The 18,920-nt window shown below is 44.2% G+C and overlaps 1 protein-coding gene across 2 annotated transcripts in view; it reads left to right on the top strand.

Annotated features, from left to right (window-relative positions):
- The window catches only part of FNDC3B (fibronectin type III domain containing 3B), a 342,975-nt gene that overhangs the window by 317,084 nt on the left and 6,971 nt on the right, over window positions 1-18,920 (top strand). For both annotated transcript variants that reach the window (XM_082688730.1, XM_082688731.1), the window contains exons 24-25: window positions 9,392-9,558; window positions 12,718-12,845. In XM_082688730.1, the coding sequence (XP_082544856.1) occupies window positions 9,392-9,558; window positions 12,718-12,845 (295 nt within the window). The remainder of the gene's footprint in view (window positions 1-9,391; window positions 9,559-12,717; window positions 12,846-18,920) is intronic.

The raw sequence follows: 18,920 nt of genomic DNA on the forward strand, positions 1-18,920 counted from the left end.
ATGCCTCTTCCTATTCTCATTCTTTTACATGTGGCTCTTTTTCAGTTTGGGACTATTTCATGTAAACAGAAGGGATCCCAAAAGAGCATCTTGCCCAAATCCTTGCCTCCCAGGTAAATCAACCTAGAATTCATCTGGGTCACCTGGGCTTGCTGTGTTGAAAATTTTGTGCCCCATGAACAGGACATTTGTTTTCCATGTAGTTAAGCTTTTGACTCACAAGGCTCCCAGTCCAAGGTCACTGACCACGTCTTGATGTAGCAGCTTCAAAGCAGTGCCTTATATTTATAGGGCCATTTATTCCTCGCAGTTAGATTATAATGACCCAGTCATCATTTTTTTCCTGAATTACTATAATGTGCTAAGTCTTTTGAGGTATGTGGCTACCTATAAGGAACTTATCTTACTGAGAAAATAGTTTACGGGAAACAATGAGCAGACAGCACAAGAGATTTTATTTAATTTCAGCAGAAAAACAAAAATTATCTGTCATGACCTTGAGTGATTAAGTCTATTATTCTTAGCAAATCGGGCACAGAAGCTCTGAAAGTCTTTGGTGCCTGTGTATGCAAGAAGAATATACACTCAGAGTAAACATTTTCATAATGCTGCATTAACCTAATACAGGGATTAGAATAACAAGATCAACTCATGCATTTTAAGATTGTAACGCTGTACTGAGGATTTTGAACGTGCATTTGTCTGTGTTACTGAAATGAAACATTAGGCTGCCCTCACAGAATTTGAGTTGATGCTGATTCTCGTCCTGACCCTCCTGGGTCTATGTTCCTGATAATTGTACACAGCACCGAGACGAGAGGAACTTAAGTTCCAGGAATGCATTTATGGCTGATCTGTTGTTTAGGTTTAGTCAGATCACCAGTGTATTTTAAAGCCAATATATTCCCAGCAAAAGGGGATGGTGCAGAGGGCTCTGATAGAGTGGCTAATTACCAGTTGCTCTCCATTTAACTCAGTCCTTAAGGCCGGTGACACTTTTCCCATCATCAGGCAAAATTGGAGGGCTTTGTTAATGTGTACAATATGACTGCTGACTGTTAGAGAGGGACAAAGAAACCCTGAAAGAATACACACTAAGCAACTAATAAAAGTCGCTAGAGTGTATGAGCCCTATGGGAGAAGTGAACTTCCCTAATGTATGCTTATTATGGAACAGACCCCTGCTTTCCATTTCTCAGAGCATATTGTTGAATTAAATAGATGTAAGGCAACTAGCTCAGGGCCTACAGAGACCGTCGATACTAGTTTCCTTTGTTTCTTTGGAATAGTCCTGGTAACACACATGATCACCCTTGTTGGATAAATGACACTTTGGTATTACCTTCCCTCAGTGGAAGGCGATGTGGTTCTCCACAGGGGTGTCAGATCTCTTCTCTAATCCCAGATCTGTTACTGAGTTTCAGAGATGGCTAGAGGCATGTCCCTTCACTTCTTTTTGCCTTAGTTTCTCTCTCTACAGAATGGAACTAATAATGCCTGTCTCCAGTCCCTGATTGATGGAGGAAAAGCATTGATATGTCTTAGAAAAGCAAAAAAATTAAGTCTACAAAATAGAGTACTGTGGGCTTAGTCTGACTAGGTTTGCAGCCTGAAATGTCAGGTACAAGCAGAGGTAAGTAATGATAGATGAACTGTTAGAGAACTTAATTGGACTGGAAGTAAAAAAAAATTCAGGCTATAGGGTTGTTGTGTTTTTTTCCTATTTCAAAATGGAATTTTGATCTCTTTAAACATAAATAGAACATACAGCATTTTAGTGTTTTTTTCCCCTAAATCATGTAAGATTGAGGCAAACACATTAAAATAGAAGTAGACAAACTGAAATCTGCAGGACTTTGGGAAGAGTATCCTTGAAGAGATTCCTGCATATGCTTGAAAAGAAAGGAGAATGGGAGGCTTCAAGATTCTTAGACGGACTTCACACTGAAATATCTCTCTCTCTCTTTTTTTTTTTTTTTTTTTTTTTCAAAATAAATCTCTTTTTTAATACATCAATAACGAGGTACAGTTTGAACAACAAAAACGAAAAAAGGGATTTTCTTTTATTCTCTGTAGAGTCTCATCGGCAGCTCAATTGACATTTTATTTCTTTGAAAAGGAGCCTGAAATGAAACCTAACCAAAAAATGTTAGAGTTGGATCCCTTAAGAGCCAGTAGACATGTATGCAACTGAGAGCGTGGGGGTAGGAGAGGAGCTCCTTTCGCACGGGTCTTTCAGAACTCCCTGGCGCTTGGGTGCTTGGTCTGCAAGTGGGGCCTCTCACCAACCTCACAGCAGACTAGGAAACACCGCCCCTGCCTCAGGTGACCCACACGATGCCATCTGCTTCCAACTGCTTCTGCATAGACATGACAGGACTCTGTGTTCTCGGTGGAGCGAGGACACATCCTCTCCATCCCTGTTTTGAACACCCTCCACTCCCAAGCATGGATGGCTTCAGTAATGGAGGAGAGTCTGTCTGTCTCTCTCACACACATAGCCCATGCGGCCCAGGGAGATTGAGAGAAAATGAAGGCAGTGGCACATCATCGTTAATATAGCTGTGCTGATCTTACTAACAGCTGTTGATTTGTGATGTTGTAGAACAACTTTCAAAACATGCCATTTGCAGCCTGGAGTGGACTAGAGGCCATTTTAGGTCAGCAGGGTAGATCCTAGTGAGGAGTTAATATTAACAAGCTACTGTTAGCTTGTAATGGGCCTAGGGATTATAAAGTAGGAACAAGGTAGTAAACACAAGAACCTTCGTGTTATCTTATTTTCTACTGTGAATTTAAGTTATGAGCCATCCAGGGCATTCTTGGATTTTTTTTTTTCTTTTTCTTTTTTTTTTTTTTTTTTGAAACAAAACTTTTTTAAGGAAATAAAGTTTTTAAAATTGAATTATTGACCTATCATCATTTTACTCTAAAATAATTGAAAATAAACATTCAAAGATGTAACATGTTTGAATTTCTTCCTTCAGTTGCCTTTCACTGCAAAAATGAAAAAAGTCATCTTTTACTATGTGTTAAAACCTAGAATGCTGAGGTTAAAATATAGCCTTCCCCTAGAACTTCGTGAAACTGTTAAGAATCTGTTGTTTTGCCTTCCTAATATGTATTTAATAAGAAATCGTAGAATTTACTTGGTCCTCTCATTCGGCTCTCATAAAAACTCCTGCCAGGTGAATGAGGCAGTTGTTATTATCCCGAGTGTCTGGAAACTCAGCCTGGAGACTTAACCAGCTTGTCCAAGTTCATGGTAACAGACTCTGCATCGTGCCCAAGGTTTTTGTCCGTCTTTGTACCAACCAAGGAGACACTCTGACAGGCAAACAGAATAAGCAGAACCATTTTGTATTCACAGATCTGTAGAACATTTTCTTAAATCACTGTTAAATTGGCAGTGTTAAACCCCGTGTGTGCTTGCTACCATAGAAGTGTTTAGTTTCAAGACATTATTACAGTCAATGCTGAAGCAAGTGGGAGGCAGAGCCATAAAGAATTCATTTAGACTGTAAACTTTCAGTGACCCACCCAACCTTCTGCCTTGTTTATGTTTCCACTTCCAAGTAAATATCTTTAGTACAAGAGAACATTTCGGGCCATTTTTCCTTTCTCTCAGTAAAAATGCCCCGATTTCCACGAATGGGCAGCACTGGTCCTGGACCCACAGCTCCCATCTTCCTCGGCCGTCCGCAGCCATTCTTGGCCTGGGTTAACCGGGCCAGGGTGGGTGGTGCTCACGTGTACAGCTTTCTCTGTGGCTCAGGAAAGCCAAAAGGTTGCCATTCTGGGGCCATCCTTCAGGCTTCTCCAACATTAACAACCAAACCACTCATAACCCTTGGTGTTGTGTCCTTAATAACATGAGTGTTAGCATTCCCACAAGCAACTAGGCATTTCGTACCGAGTTCCGCCAGCATGATCCCATTTGATTCTCACAACAGCCTGTGAGGGGAGGCATTATTGTCACACCCATTTTTCACAGACAGAAATAGCTTCGTGGCTCTGGAGCCCAGAAGCCCCAGGCTGTGAACCTAAATTCAAGCTCAGGTCTGTGAACTCGGGACTGTTTTCATACCCTTCCCCTCCTTAGCCAACGGCGCAGCTCTGCCGGTGTTTCTATACCTGTTCTCTTGGTCTTCCAAGGGAAGGGTCATGGGGTTGAGGCCACCCAAGGTACACAGCCCTGGGCAGCAGGGGTAGAGAGCAGAGTGGAAGACCCCCTCAGAGGCAGTGCCAGTGTGGGCCCGCGGCTCCGGGATGACCTTTAAGCAGCTGTGATTCCGCGGGGGGTGCCTGTGGCTGCATTCGGAAGCAGACACTGAAATCGCTCTGTGACTGCACTGAGCACGTGCTGTAGTCCGGGAGCCATGCTGTCAGGTATGCGTAGTTCATCGTGTTTCTGTAGCATCAGAGCACCTCCCTGTCGCGGATCCCTTATTGCCCAGGCCACCCTCTCTCCCTCAGGAGCCAAGGGACTGAGATCTTGGTGAGAGTTCCTTGACCATCCTCTGATGATGTCGGCACCCCACCTGCTCCAGATCCTCCCGCTTCTCAGTTGACATCCACCCCCTTCCCCAGGCTTGGGATAGTGCACACTGAAATCAGAGCTTTCCGGGCCTTCGAGACTGTAGGATTCCTGTTGTCCTCTGGCAGTGACTCCTGTCCCAGGCAGTGCATGAACACAGGTGGAGTCCAAGCCATGACCCTGGATGGCCCAGATCCTAGTGGGAGGGATCAGCAAAGCTGGGTGTTCCTGTCCTCTCTTAATGGCACAGACATGCTCTAGGGGCTGGATCCTTGGCTGCCATTTAGAATGTGTAGCCTTCAGTCACTGAGTCTGAAGACACACGGTGTATCTTTAATTCTATCATCAAAGGCCTCTGGCTGACTTATTAATGAATTTTAAAAATGAAGATGGTTTAAAAAAAAAATTTAGGTAAGAAAAACTTCGGTTGGTCTTTGTTAAAACACTTACTTCATGAATATTTGTAGCCTCTGCGTGGGTGGTTCTAGCCATGGGTTGCTCCCCTCGGAGCCTCCCTGAGAGGCCACCATGCAACTAGCTTTAATCACTGGCTCCAAAGAAAGGACGTCCTTTATTCTCCTGCCTCTTGGAGTGATGGAGAATAATGATAGCGTTGCGGTAAAAGAGGGACCCTGTGCCTCTTAATGCTGGCTTGTGAGCTTTTTATTTTGTTTGGGTTGGCCTTTGTTTAAGACAGACATCACTGTCAGCACGCACAGAAAGAAATTGAGGATCCGTGACACTTACCTACAGCGAGCTCTGTGTAGGGCCTGTGGCATTTACGTGAGCTCTCAAACCCAGTCCACCAGAGACCAGTGAGGGAGGCGTTCTCACCAGGAGTCCCAGCACGGAGGATGAGCGGACTTCCTGAGGGAGCCCTGTGGCTGACACCTCTGGCCGGTGCACAGCCTGGCTCACTGGACGGCCTCTCTCCCCACACCGCCAGCTCTCTACCCCGGAGAAAAGAAAGGAACCTCGGGATTAGCCAGTGGGGATGTAGATGGTCTCTCAGGAGGGAGAGTGGAGTTTGATAAAAACCCTAGCACTATAAAATAGTTGGCACCTGTGGGAGTGGTGATTACAGGTCTAAACACTTCTGTTAACCCAGTAAACCTGACCACGGTGCCGTGAGGGAGGTTGGGGCCTGAGGACCCTTAATGCACAGAGGGGAAGACTGAGGCACAGAGAGGCTAGATAAGTTGCTGGCGGCTCACAGTCTCGGTGCTTGTTCTGCTCATGGAACCCGCATGGACGAGGAGTGTATTGGGGATGGTGGGAACCGGTGTTAGCCCTCAGAGTTTTCAAAATTAAGACTCTTGAAACCCCTAAAGTGAGACTAAAAGTGCCAAACTGGCCATTAACTTGAGAAGGTCATGTCTCCAGAAACCTAAAATCCGAGGTGAGAGTTTAGGAAAGATTTGAGTTTTTGATTAACAAGCTGACTTACATGGAGCTCTTAACTAGAATCCATTGACCTGTGCATTTAATACATTTCTTTGTTGAAAGTAAAGCAGCATGAAATTAGACATGAGTATGGTCAATGATTTCCGTATGAGAAGGTGAATACCCAGTCTTTGTATTCTCTTACCCCACAGTCTCACCCTTGCGCTTCTCTTCTACTCCACCTCTTATGTTTCCTCAAGAAGAAGGAGGGTACGGGAAACCTGTTAAGGGATAAACATAGCAACTTTTTTTTTTTTAATAGATTTTGCTTGTTTGTCAGACCACAAGCAGAGGGAGAAGCAGGTTCCCCACTGAGCTGGGAGCCCACGCTGGGCTCCATCCCAGGGCTCTGGGATCATGACCTAAGTCAAAGGCAGATGCTTCACTAACTGAACCATCAGGTGTCCCAAAAGAATGAACTTCTAAAACTCTTGGCAGGCCTCAGAAGTCCTCAGAAGGCAGGAGTGCGGCTGCCTTGCTTCATTGCTCAGCATCTTCTGACCTTGGGTCTGTGTATCCGCCCTAGGGCATAGGTGCACGAGGACAGGACACCCCCTTTTCTCTAAGTAAGCCTTTGGGGTGGAGTAGTTGGCCCTGCCAGCTATTTCAGAATGTTTCTCCCAAAGCTGCTAGGATTCCTGGTGTCTCCCCTAGCCGCTCCCATGCCCCTTTGACTCAGGAGAGAGCCTGTCACATGCCCGTCGTCCTCGCTGCACTGACTGAGGGCTCCGTACCTGGCTAATTACAAGACCTAGGAAGTAGCCCCATCCAGTTTGGCTACTTCCCCAGAATTCCTTCCATGGCTTTTCTGAGGGGAGGGAGGTCAGACAAAGCAGGGCAGCAAGCAAGTCATGACTTCTTATTGCTAAAGTAGACAGAGGGCTAAATTAAAGGACTGGTTAGATACATGCTTATTCTACAGAAGGCTGGAGGGAGAAAGGATGACTGCTTTCTCTCCCGTTCTCTGTGCTCTTCTGCTGGGTGCGCCAGGCTGCCAGCCCCCAGCTTTCTCTCCAGGGGAAACGCCAGCTACAAGCTGGGCCTTCTGCACGTGCATCCACCTTCATTGAATGCAAGGGGAGTAAACTGGAACCTGAAATCCATTGGTAAATGTCTCCTTCAGAGTCATTCTAGCTTTTTTCTGAAAGCAGATGCAGCCCCGCTTTTTTTTTTTTTTTTTTTTTCCCCAGTAACTATAAGTCTGGGGAAACAGATGCTCTAATGGCAAAAATCTCAGAGTCCTTCAGTGCTGGCACCTGTTTCTACAGTGCCTTCTGTAAATTGGGATGCGATTTTTAGGAACTGAAATGCAGCACTGAAAGCCAAACAATCAATTAAAGGGGGAAAAATAAAAATAGTCCAGAAGCAGATTTTGATGTATTTGAAAATTGGTATGTATGCTATTTGCCTAATTTAGGATGATGCTACCATATCAGAGTCCTAAACCTGCTTCAGTCCATTTCTCTGAGTGCTACTGTCCACGCAGATGTACTGACCATATTGTCAAAAGGAAACAGTCTCCTAAGAGCAGGGCATGTCAGGGAAGCAGTACTATTGCTAGTAACCCCTCTCCAGATTCTTTGAAAAACCAGGCTTTTCTTGCAAGTTTGTAATGAGGATGTAACACATTTACTTCTTAAACCGTGACTTCCATTTTGTGGTACAACCAAAGGCCGTGACTCTCTGGTCAGAGATCCTGGCCCATGGGGAGCATGAGTTAATGAATAGCTATTTGCCTCCAGCATTAGCAAGGGAGTCTTCATTAAGGTGGTAATGTGTCAGGGCACCAAATAGGTTGCCATGGTATTTGTGAGTTTCTGAGTGGACTCTGGCTTTCCCTGAAATGGAACATGTTCAGCCCCCAGTAAAGATGCTTCCTTGCACAGCACAGCAGAGGGAACGCGAAATAGTGAAATGACTAGGGCTCAGGAACTCAGTTGGGAAGACTGATGAGTTCATGGGTGTTTTAAGTATTGGCTTGGGGCGCCTGGGTGGCTCAGTGGGTTGGGCCTCTGCCTTTGGCTCAGGTCATGGTCTTGGAGTCCTGGGATGAGCTCTACATTGGGCCTTCTCAGCAGGGAGCCTGCTTCCCTCTCTCTCTCTCTGCCTGCCTCTCTGCCTACTTGTGATCTCATTCTCTCTGTCAAATAAATAAATACAATCTTAAAAAAAAAAGTACTGACTCTCGGACAGGGTTTCTGAAAAAGTTGTTTAATCTCTAGACCTACCCACCCATCCATCTGTCCAGAGGGACGGTTCTCCGACCCAGGGAAAGGCTGCTGCTTTCAGAAAGCTCTGACTACACACAGGCCCAACCAGCCCACGGGGATTCAGTCTCACTCATTCATCTTTGAAGCCACAGAGCCTGGCACACAGCAGATGCTCAAGAAATGTTTGCTAAATGAATTCATAAATCCTGCCTACCCCTTAGGCCACAGTGGCCAAGAGTCTAGACATTTTAAAGCATTGTTCTGAAGACTGTGGTTTGTCCTCAGACACTGCGAGAGCCGATGAGCCTGTGTCGAACCAAGTCATGTTGTGGTCTTCTACACGTCCCTGGGCTGGCGGGATTCAAGTCCCAAATCTACAGAAATTCTGGATAATTTGGGGGCAGTTACTTCCAAAATTTTATATTTAACTGTAAAAAGACAAACGATAGCATATACTAATCCAAGGTAATCCAGTTTTATTATAAAAATACAAATTTTTCAAGACCCTAGGGGAAAACACTTGAAAAATGTAAGTCCTTTTTTTTTTTTTTTTAAGATTTTATTTATTTATTTGACAGAGGGAGCACAAGCAGGGGGAGTTGGAGAGGGAGAAGCAGGCTTCCCTCCAAGCAGGGAGCCCGATGCAGGGCTCGATCCCAGGACCCTGGAATCATGACCTGAGCCAAAGGTAGACACTTAATGACTGAGCCACCTAGGCGCCCCAGCCTTATTTTCTATATTCAGGCCTTCTACGCTTACACCTCTTGGAGGTAATAATTAGCAGAGTACAGAATAGTCCCGCCTCAGATTGGAGAAGGATCCAGAAGCTGCCAGTTTAAGCTGTCCAGTTTACCTGTGCCGCATTTCCATTATTTTGATTAACCTGATGAAGGATTCTAAGTATTTTTTTCTTCTTTTAAAATCTTTTCTCAAAGATCTGTAATCTTCAGTGTGTTCTCACTAGTTTAGAAAAGGGGCTTTGAAAGCTCTTGTGAAGGCAAAGGTTAAAATTGAAGGAATTTTCAAGCTAAACCTCAGTTCTTTGGAAAGTCCAGGTAAAGAGCACATTGTATTTCTCAGGTGCCCAGTTAACATGAACTTCATTGCCTTGTATGTAGTAAAAGGTAAGTTAACAGTGATAATTAATTTCTTGTCACTAATGAAAGTTGAGGTGGCTAATGGATTCTGTTTTTTCCTCTAGGTTTATTTCCATCTACAGAGGACCCAGCCACACCTACAAAGTCCAGAGACTCACGGAATTCACATGCTACTCCTTCAGAATCCAGGCAGCAAGCGAGGCTGGGGAAGGGCCCTTTTCAGAAACCTATACCTTCAGCACAACCAAATGCGTCCCCCCCACCATCAAAGGTTTGTAGGCAGTGAATTCTAGCACATTCTTCTGTGAGAGTGAGGAAGTGCTGGAACTTGGAGTAAGAGGCTCAGTTCTGACCTGATGTATACCCTTCTAATATTTCTAACATCTGCAACATAGAATCCTAACAACAGTCTGAAAGAGAAGGTTGGGGAATGGGTTCCTTGCAAAAGGGCCTTTCCTCAGGTCTTTATAAGTAATTACTGCAAATAATGTAGCCTCATCCCCACAGGAGGTGGACAAAGAAAAGGACCACACCGAGTGACACACTTGGGGTTAGAAATGAGGGTGAATTCCTGGTGTTGATACACTTACAACAGTTCACCATGGAGGGCTTGAGGCTCTCCCTGTCCAGAGACCATCACAAAGAGCCGAGGTTGGTGTCTGCCTTCTGGTGACTCTCGTGCCCAGTGCCTGGCCCAGGCAACTTCATCGGCCTGTCCCCCAGCTGCACTCTTACTGTGCAGAGGTGCCTTTGAGAAAAGAGCCGCAGTGGCCTGTGCTCATCTCCTTGAGTTGAGCACAGTTGTCTTGAGGTTTGCCAGTGACTAGTTGACTCCATCCCTTTGTGGGGACAGGGAGTGAGCAAAAGCTGCTCGTCATGGACTCTCCCTCCGGGTCTGGTGAGCGATTGTCTCCCTGGTGCACAGGTGACTTGCGGAATAGACAGGCAGCAATAAGGTGGGGCTGGCTCGGCCCTCCCAGCCACCCGCCCCCCCCCACCCGCCATGGCCTCCTGAGCCTGTACGCTCTTACCCCAAAAGGATGATTCCGATGAAGGTCCCTGTGGCCACTGCAGGGGTGGGCAACGCTGGTGGCTCTTTCCATCCACTGCCCAAAATAACCCGAGGCTGACGGACACACAGGCAGCTTACCTGAACTAGGTTTTATCTGGGTAAAAGTGGGGGTTTGCTATGTATTACTGGATGACCAGGGGGATGAGCGCAACCTTGAAAAAAGGTCCTTTGTATGTGTGGCCCCAGGAGCAAGGCCATTTGACTCGGTGCTTCATATCAGATGGGGGAAGAGGGGCTGTTTCTGCTTTGGCCAGGGCAGGGTCCACACAGAGGGAGAGACACCTCGGGGCCTAGGTCAGGGTCTGGTTTGGAGTCTGTGAAGGTTTCCTCTAGCTCCTTCCAGGGTGCTTGATGGTAGCTCCCTCCCCTCCGCAGTCCAGAAGTTCTTTGGCAATCGCTTCTCTATGTGAGTGCCAAACTAGGACAAATGGGTGTACCCATGCAAGGGCTCATGTGTCACTTGGGTACTAAGTGGCCCAGCCCTTTGGTACAGCTTCGCCTGGTGGCCGTAATGGAAGAGATTCCCGAACCCACCGGGACAGATAGGTTTGCTGTGACAAGAAGGGCTGGCCACAATTTACCAGCTGGCAGACGTCAGGGGTCTTTGTGACACTCCCTTTGTCTGGGGGGTTGTTGGTAGAGATTCAATTCATGGACAGTGGAACACTGAGTAAAAAGCACTTGACTTTCATGTACATTTTCTTCAGAAGGGCAGTTTCCTGCCACTGCCACATTGATCAGATCCTCTTCCTCTTTGGGTCAGGAAGTTGTCTTAGCTGGAGGGCTGTTTGGTCTCATAGGGTCCCTCATTTTTTCCAAAAATTGCATGGAGTTTTGGCCAACTAATTGCAACTTATTTTTAAGAAAACCTGTATTTTTCTGAAGCAGTATTGTACAGAATCCCAAGTAGAAAGCGCTGCTTCTAAAGAATTTTAAGAGGAAGAGGGTTCAGAGAGGAGTAATGCATTCTAGTTACAAAGTAGGAAAATCTCAGGTATTGAATTAAACTGTAGAGATATAGCATAAGCTGTGAGAAAAAAAAATTCAATTCTATAACATTTCACATGCTTTACTATAAACTAATACAGTTTTCCTTTAAACCAGAATTATGAGGGTGCTTGGGCGGCTCAGTCGGTTTGGCGTCTGCCTTTGGCTCAGGCTGTGATCCTGGGGTCCTGGGAACGAGTCCTGTGTTGGGCTCCTTGCTCAGCAGAGAGCCTGCTTCTCCCTCTCCCTCTGCTGCCACCCCTCCCACACACACTGCTTGTGTTCTCTCTCTCTCAAATGAATAGACTCTTTAAAAAAAGAAAAGAATTTTTTAAAGAAAAAAAAAACAGAATTAATGAGTCTAGTAGGTGAAAAACGAACTAAAAAAATACAAATAGATAACTTGATTTTTAAAGGGTTTCTGTCAATGCTGGCCAATCTCTGGGACTTAATCTCACATGTCACCTGCTTCTCAAACCTTCCTCAGACTCACATAGATCAGACTGTCCCTCCTCTGTTGTCCATACACCCCTGTTTAATCGCCTTCACATTTTGTTCTATTTGTATTTGTCTCCTGCCTTGCTCGCCTCTTCCCTCAGCTTGATCTTAATTCCCTTGAAAGTAGGGTGTACAGCCCCTGTTTGCATTCTCTAAAGTCTCAGCTCAGGGCCTCATCACGGAACATGCTTAGTAGTATTGAAAACAAAACTGGGTGGCTCAGTCAGTTAAGCTGCTGCCTTTGGCTCAGGTCATCCCAGGGATCCTGGGATTGAGCCCCAGGGCTGGCTCCCTGCTCAGTGGGAAGTCTGCTTCTCCCTCTCCCTCTGCCCTTCCACTGTCTCATGTGTGCACTCTTTCTTTCTCTGTCTGAAATAAGTGAAAATCTTTTTTTAAAAAATTCTTTTAATTAAAAAATAAATGCGGGCCGCCTGGGTGGCTCAGTGGGTTAAGCCTCTGCCTTCGGCTCAGGTCATGATCCCAGGGTCTTGGGATCGAGTCCCGCATCGGGCTTTCTGCTCAGCAGGGAGCCTGCTTCCTCCTCTCTCTCTCTCTGCCTGCCTCTCTGCCTACTTGTGATCTCTCTCTGTCAAATAAATAAATAAAATCTTTATAAATAAATAAATAAATGCAATCCAGGCCAAGCAGTTATTATTAATAGGATAAGGAGCAAAGGAATTTTTTTCACCAATAGCTTGCTAGTCACGGAGTAGCTTCTCTGTGTGAAGGGTGCCCTACAGGTCCTCTAGGAGGCTGGGCAAATATACTCCTCTCAGAGCAGACACAAGCACACTCCCACTCTAAATTACAAAATGTTGGCGGTTACTGTGATACTTTGAATTTTGAGTTTAAACATGTGGATTTGTATTTCAGCACCTCGAGTAACACAGTTGGAAGGAAATTCTTGTGAAATCTTCTGGGAGACGGTACCACCAATGAAAGGGGACCCGGTCCACTACATCCTGCAGGTGTTGGTTGGAAGAGAATCTGAGTACAAACAGGTAAGAACTAGTGTGTATGGCATGTGTGTGGCTTGTCAGTCTGGCCTCTGCCTCCTGCCGTGAGCAATTCAGTGACTGGTAAGGGGCAGTTTTCTTCAGATCGGTCATAGGAACTACCTAACACCCACCCCTTTACGTAAGCCCTAGTTTACATTTTGTCTGTGGAGGTATTAAATTTTTAGTTCTCAAGCATGACCTTATAAAGAGCTTTAAATTCTGTATTTGTATTTTATATTGGCAGTGCTGTTTACAAGTAATCAAAGTCTTTATGCAGTTGAAAATCAGAGTGCCAGTGGTTTGACTATAGAGGGGAAGTAGTTTACAGCCCAACTGCTGAAGCTTTTGGGGGGGGGTCAGGGGGGGAGCAGGGCCTGAACCCACAGCCCTAAGGTCAAGACCTGAGCTGAGGGGCGCCTGGGTGGCTCAGTCAGTTAAGCATCTGACTCGATTTCAGCTCAGGTTATGATCTCAGGGACTGGGTTCGGCTCACTACTGGGCATGGAGCCTGCTTGGGATTCTCTCTCTCCCTCTGCAAGTGTGTGCCCTCCCTTGCCCCCACAAAAAAGACCTGAGCTGAGATCTAGAGCCTAAAGTGGAGCTGACTGAGCCACCAGTTCCCCAGGCCCCTCTGCCTTTTCTGTAGGAGCTGTAACAGAAGGAGAAGGAATAGGACTTGTCAGCTCTGGGGGCCAGTGACTGAGCAGCTCCAGTCACCGTTTGTCACCCTGTAATGTGCAGGAGAATCCCCAGAGAATCTGTTCAAATGCAGATCCTGGTGCTGTAGGTGTCGGGGGAGGGCTCCAGCCCCCAGGAGATGCTGGTCAAGGAACCAGAACTGGAGTCAGCAAGGCTTTACAGACACCATGATAAACCCATGCAAGAGAGAACATAACTGGACTATAGCCAGATAGAAAATTTGCTTTTCTTATTTTTCAAGACACTTTTAGATCCTTAATTCTTCCAACACTGTAGATTATCAGTCACTGGCTACAAAAGATTAAGATACCCCATCAGTTTCTTCCTGTTTCCAGGAACTTAAAAACTTTTTGTGAAATCAGGATATGATACCATTACTCTAAGAAAAGGTGAAGCCCATTCCTTACCAGAACTTTTAATGGAGGCATGCGTGTATATCAGACTTAGAAACTACCTTCTGAAACATTAGCATAATTTGTAGAGACCTCTCAATTCAGCTTTAGAGGCTTCAGATACAGGTAGAAAATAATTTGATTCAGAGTTTTTGTTCAATTATTGGCTAATGTTCCTTATTTAATAGTGAAGAATACTTGCAAATGTGGAAAACAAAGAAGATTTTGGTACATTTCATGTACTTTGTTAATATGAAGAAGCAGATAAAGAATGAATTGCTTTAACCACGTTTTGCAAAACACTGTTTTTAACTACGACATCTCCCAAGTATTGATTAACATCAGTGAACAATGTCATTGTCCAGTTTCCATCATTCCTCTTTAAGAGCAAAACACTGTTGTATTGTTTCACTTTCCAGTCTTGTGATATATCATGTGTTTGCTTCAGCATACAGAAAAAATAGGATTGGTTGCAGGGTCTCAGCTCCGAGAGCGAGCTTAGGAATTTTCCCCACCAGATTTTGTCATCTTAATGCCAGCAACATTGTCCTGTTCCATAGCAATGGGATGATGGTTAAAGGATGAAATGTCACAGAATTTCACAGCGTAACATTTAACACTTAAGAATAATTCATGACCCAACAGTACATTCACTCCATGTTCGTCATTGTTATTTTAAAGACATTTTATTCACATACCATACTCTCTGCTTGTACTTAGAAAAATTTCTGCTTCTTAGAAGATAGTGATTGCTGTCTGACGTTGAAAAAATAGCATTATTTGATCACTGATTTAGATTTTATCAGCAGGTTGGCTCTTTTCAATCAGCTGTTTGTTTGGGACAGCTGGCTGGTTCAGTGAGAAGAGCACGTGACTCTTGTTCTCAGAGTTGTGAGTTTGAGCCCCGCTTTGGGTGTAGAGATTAATATCTTTAGATTTTTTTTTTTTTAAGATTTTATTTATTTGTCAGAGAGAGAGCGAGTGAGAGCAAGCACAGGCAGACAGAGTGGCAGGCAGAGTCAGAGGGAGAAGCAGGCTCCCTTCTGAGCAAGGAGCCCGATGCGGGACTCGATTCCATGACGCAGGGATGACGACCCGAGCCGAAGGCAGCTGCTCAACCAACTGAGCCACCCAGGCATCCCAATATCTTTAGATTTTTTTAATTTTTTTTTAAATTTGTTCAATGGTATATATTTAGACCCATGGACATAAAAATTCTGATTGTGAGTATGGTACCTACTCACATGTGTATACCTCAGAATTTCTTATTGTAGTTATAACTGAGTTTCTTTTTGGAAGTATATGAAAACATAGTATGTGGGGCAGGCTCAGTAGATAGGGACTAGCCTTCCTCACATAACCATGTGTTTACTTCATTTCCCAAGAAATGATTAAGGTAGGGAGTGGTACATAAAAAGCTGCAGTTGAGTGAGGAACAATTTGTACTGACTTTTTTGTGTGTGGATTTTTGGGGTTTTTTTTGTGTGTTTTTTTATAGTTTGGTTTTGTTTTTTGTCTCATTTTGTTTTCTTCTCCCTGTTCAATAAGCGGCAACTTAAACATGATGTTTTGAGTTCGCCATTCGCTTGTTCTGGACATGAAATAGGGAATGAAACCTATTCATACTATGGCTGCAAGAGTAATGGTTAAAATGATCATTGTCCAGAGATAATAGGCTTTGAATACGTAGAAGCAAAGCAAAAGAAAATGGGAGGTAATTACTGCTGAGCCCATAGCACGGCAGGGCTGCGGCTCTCGGAGCACTCATCAGACAGGATCCACTCATGTGCGCCCTTGTGTTCCTCATTTTTGTTTTCTCGGCCCTGGCCCATAGTTAGGCGCTCAGTCCGTGTTTCTTGCTTGCATGAAAGAGTCAGTTTCAAAGGAATGGAGTTACTTAACATCTGTTGTGGTGATGAGAGTAAGCTTCAGCGTGGGGTGGTAACTTAGGTGAAAAAAAAAAAACCACCTCTAACAGGAAGGGTCTTTCCTCTTCCCAGACTTGGGTTTGTAGGCAAATGAAGGCACCAGAGCTCTCTCGGATGTTTTGCTTGAAACATTGACTTCAATTTTGCCTTGGTTCTAGCTTATTAGCTTGCTTTTGTTCAACTATCACAATATGAGGTGAGCAGCTGGCTTTAATCATAAAACAAGCTCTTCAAGTAGTAAATCCTCATCTAAAATTTTACTCTATATTAGGATGCATACACATGTTGATTTGGCTTTTCTGCCATTGATACACATGCTTTTTCCAAGAAGCTTAAAACTTCTTTTCAGATGGTATTAATTATAAAGCATTCTAGAAAAGCCTGAAAATTATATGTATATGCAGGTGACTAATTTTTTTTCACAAGATATAAAACAGTTTGATATCTACATAAGAATGTAATGAAAGATTATTCATATTCATGTCCCTGTTCAGACTGCAATAATTTGTACAAAAAATATTTAAACAATGGAGATGAGGAAAGAGCAACAAACTAACAAAGTATTGACTGTTAGGGGACAAAATTTTTGGCAAGTGATTAATATTCTTAGTGCTCAGGTTTGTTGCATTAAGAAAAGCTTTAAAGCATCTGAAACTTTATGGACCTTTACAGTTAATTTGATAGCATCTTTGTATAAATAAATTTTCACTTTGTATCATTTTAGATGATAGTATGGGGACTTGTACTGATTCTTTGTGGCATCATATTAGGTACTGTGAGCAAAGGTCTTTCCATACACAATTGTTTGAAAATCTTAGAGCTTAACGTATTTTTTAATGTATTTCCATTTAATTCTCTAACACAGTTTTTTTAAATTTTTGTCTGTGTCAAGGGTCGTAAAGCAAAATAATAGATCAACATGGGGGAATTTAAAAGCCATCATTTTACGGGTTCTTAATTGTCTTAGGTTTTTAACTTCTGTAAGTATCTGATGACGGCCATCAGAAAATTGCTCATACATCCATTTAAAATGCATGAAACAAATACATCTTCAGTTTCAGGGAGCCCAGGTATCGGGCCCTGGTTTATTGAGAAACTTTTGGGTGCTCTGTACTATGAGGGATGTCCAGTGTATAACAGAAAACCATGGTCAGTGCTCTTAGCTTTCTAGACCCGTTGGGGTGAGAACAGCAGACCATCAAGAAACAGTTCAGTAACAGCCCCTTACCTGCCCTCCTCAGCTCAGGGACCTCAAGGGCCACCCCGCACTGCACCCACTACAAAGGAGGCTTACAGGTTAGTGAGCTCCCTGTTGAGCTGGAGGGTATTCCGCAGTCATGTGATAGGAGAAAAATTAATTCACCTCACTGAGCCTCAGCCACTTTGTTGTACAAGGAGGGACACACATCCTCTATCTAACTCAGGGTCACTGGGAGCTTCCAACCCTTCAGTGGTGAGAATGTGCTGTGTAAATGACCGTGCTGTGCCAGTATGTCTCCCTTTGCAGTCCTGGCGAGTGGCAGTGTTAATTAAGAGACGCAGGCCCTGGGCCCGAGGCAGGCCCCCAGTGGTTCTCCCCAAAATACTCGCTGGAATAAAGGATTCCAACTCCACAGCATGTTGTTCTGAATTCAGGGTCACAGATTCTTCAGTTTAGTTATCTGGGTATTACTTTAAATCCTCCTCTTTGGAATAAACATGTCAAAATTACTTTAAAATATATCATACATCAAATCAAGAACAGAAACAGTCTTTATAAAAATTATATCGCTTATCTACTTCTTGTGATATTATGATTGGTTACTTCAATAAAGACAATCTTAAGTGGAACCGTGCCTTTTAAATTGGGTTGAGGCAGGAGGAAAAACCCGTAATGGTGCCCCTGTCAGAGTGAATGAAAATAAAGGGACCCAGGGCGCACAGGCTGCCATCCTGGGGTGGGGAGCTGCACAGTCCCCTGAAAAGTCACTTTAGTCAAGGCACAGGTGTGTGGCAGACAGGATGAACATGTAGTTCAGTGACCCCCCCCCTCCCCCAGGCTGTGACAGTTTCCACCAAAACAAATCCGTTAGCTCCAACCCCAGGAACCAGAATCCACGGGAAAGGGGGCAGTGGGATTGTTTTAACTTTTCCGTAGCTAAGGATTAATCCAAAAGGCTTGAAAGCATTGTTGGCCATTTCTGAAATATACTAGAAACTCTATATTTTCTATCACTACACTGAAAACAACATATTGTTAGTGAGTCCATTTCTTTACAATGATGGCTGCACTCCTGTACAAAAAACTTTTCTCTTGCCTCTGTGCTGTGAGTGTATGTTCATGTTTATGGAGTTCTGGTAATTGTCCTCTCTTCAAGCACTGTGGTAGAAGAGTATCTACTCTGGACTCATTGAGGGTTCTAATGAGAGAACATTTACTGAGCATCTACTTAATTCAGGCCACCCATAGTGCAGGTTGCTGTGGCATTGCTAGAACACAGTCCCACACTCCATATGTGTAGCTTGGTTGGTTGGTTGGTTGGTTGGTTGGTTTTTTAAGATTTTTGTGTTGGCAGTGCTTGTAAAAGGGGGGAGCTGTTCCAGTTAAAACAACAAGAATGGGGACGCCTGGGTGGCTCAGTTGGTTAAGCAGCTGCCTTTGGCTCAGGTCTTGATCCCAGCGTCCTGGGATTGAGTCCCACATCAGGCTCCTTGCTCGGCAGGGAGCCTGCTTCTCCCTCTGCCTCTGCCTGCCATTCTGTCTGCCTGTGCTTGCTCTCTCTCTCTCTCTCTCTCTCTCTGATAAATAAATAAAATCTTTAAAAAAAAAAACCAAGAATGACAAAAAGAGAAACATTTACAAGTTGAAGGCTCTGTTTTAATTGGATTTGTCATTAGGAAGTTCCCTCCAATTAGATATCCTTTTCCTTCATTAAGCTTTTTGCCACATAGTATGAGAAAAGCAGCATTCCTTTTTTCTCTAAATACATTTTCAGAGATATCCATTCCAGGGATTAGAGTTCAGCAGAGCCATTGAAACGAAAATATGAGGTCTCTTTTTTCAAGATTCCATGAACTGG

This window comes from Mustela nivalis (assembly GCF_964662115.1).
Source record: "Mustela nivalis genome assembly, chromosome: 1".
NCBI lineage: Eukaryota > Metazoa > Chordata > Mammalia > Carnivora > Mustelidae > Mustela > Mustela nivalis.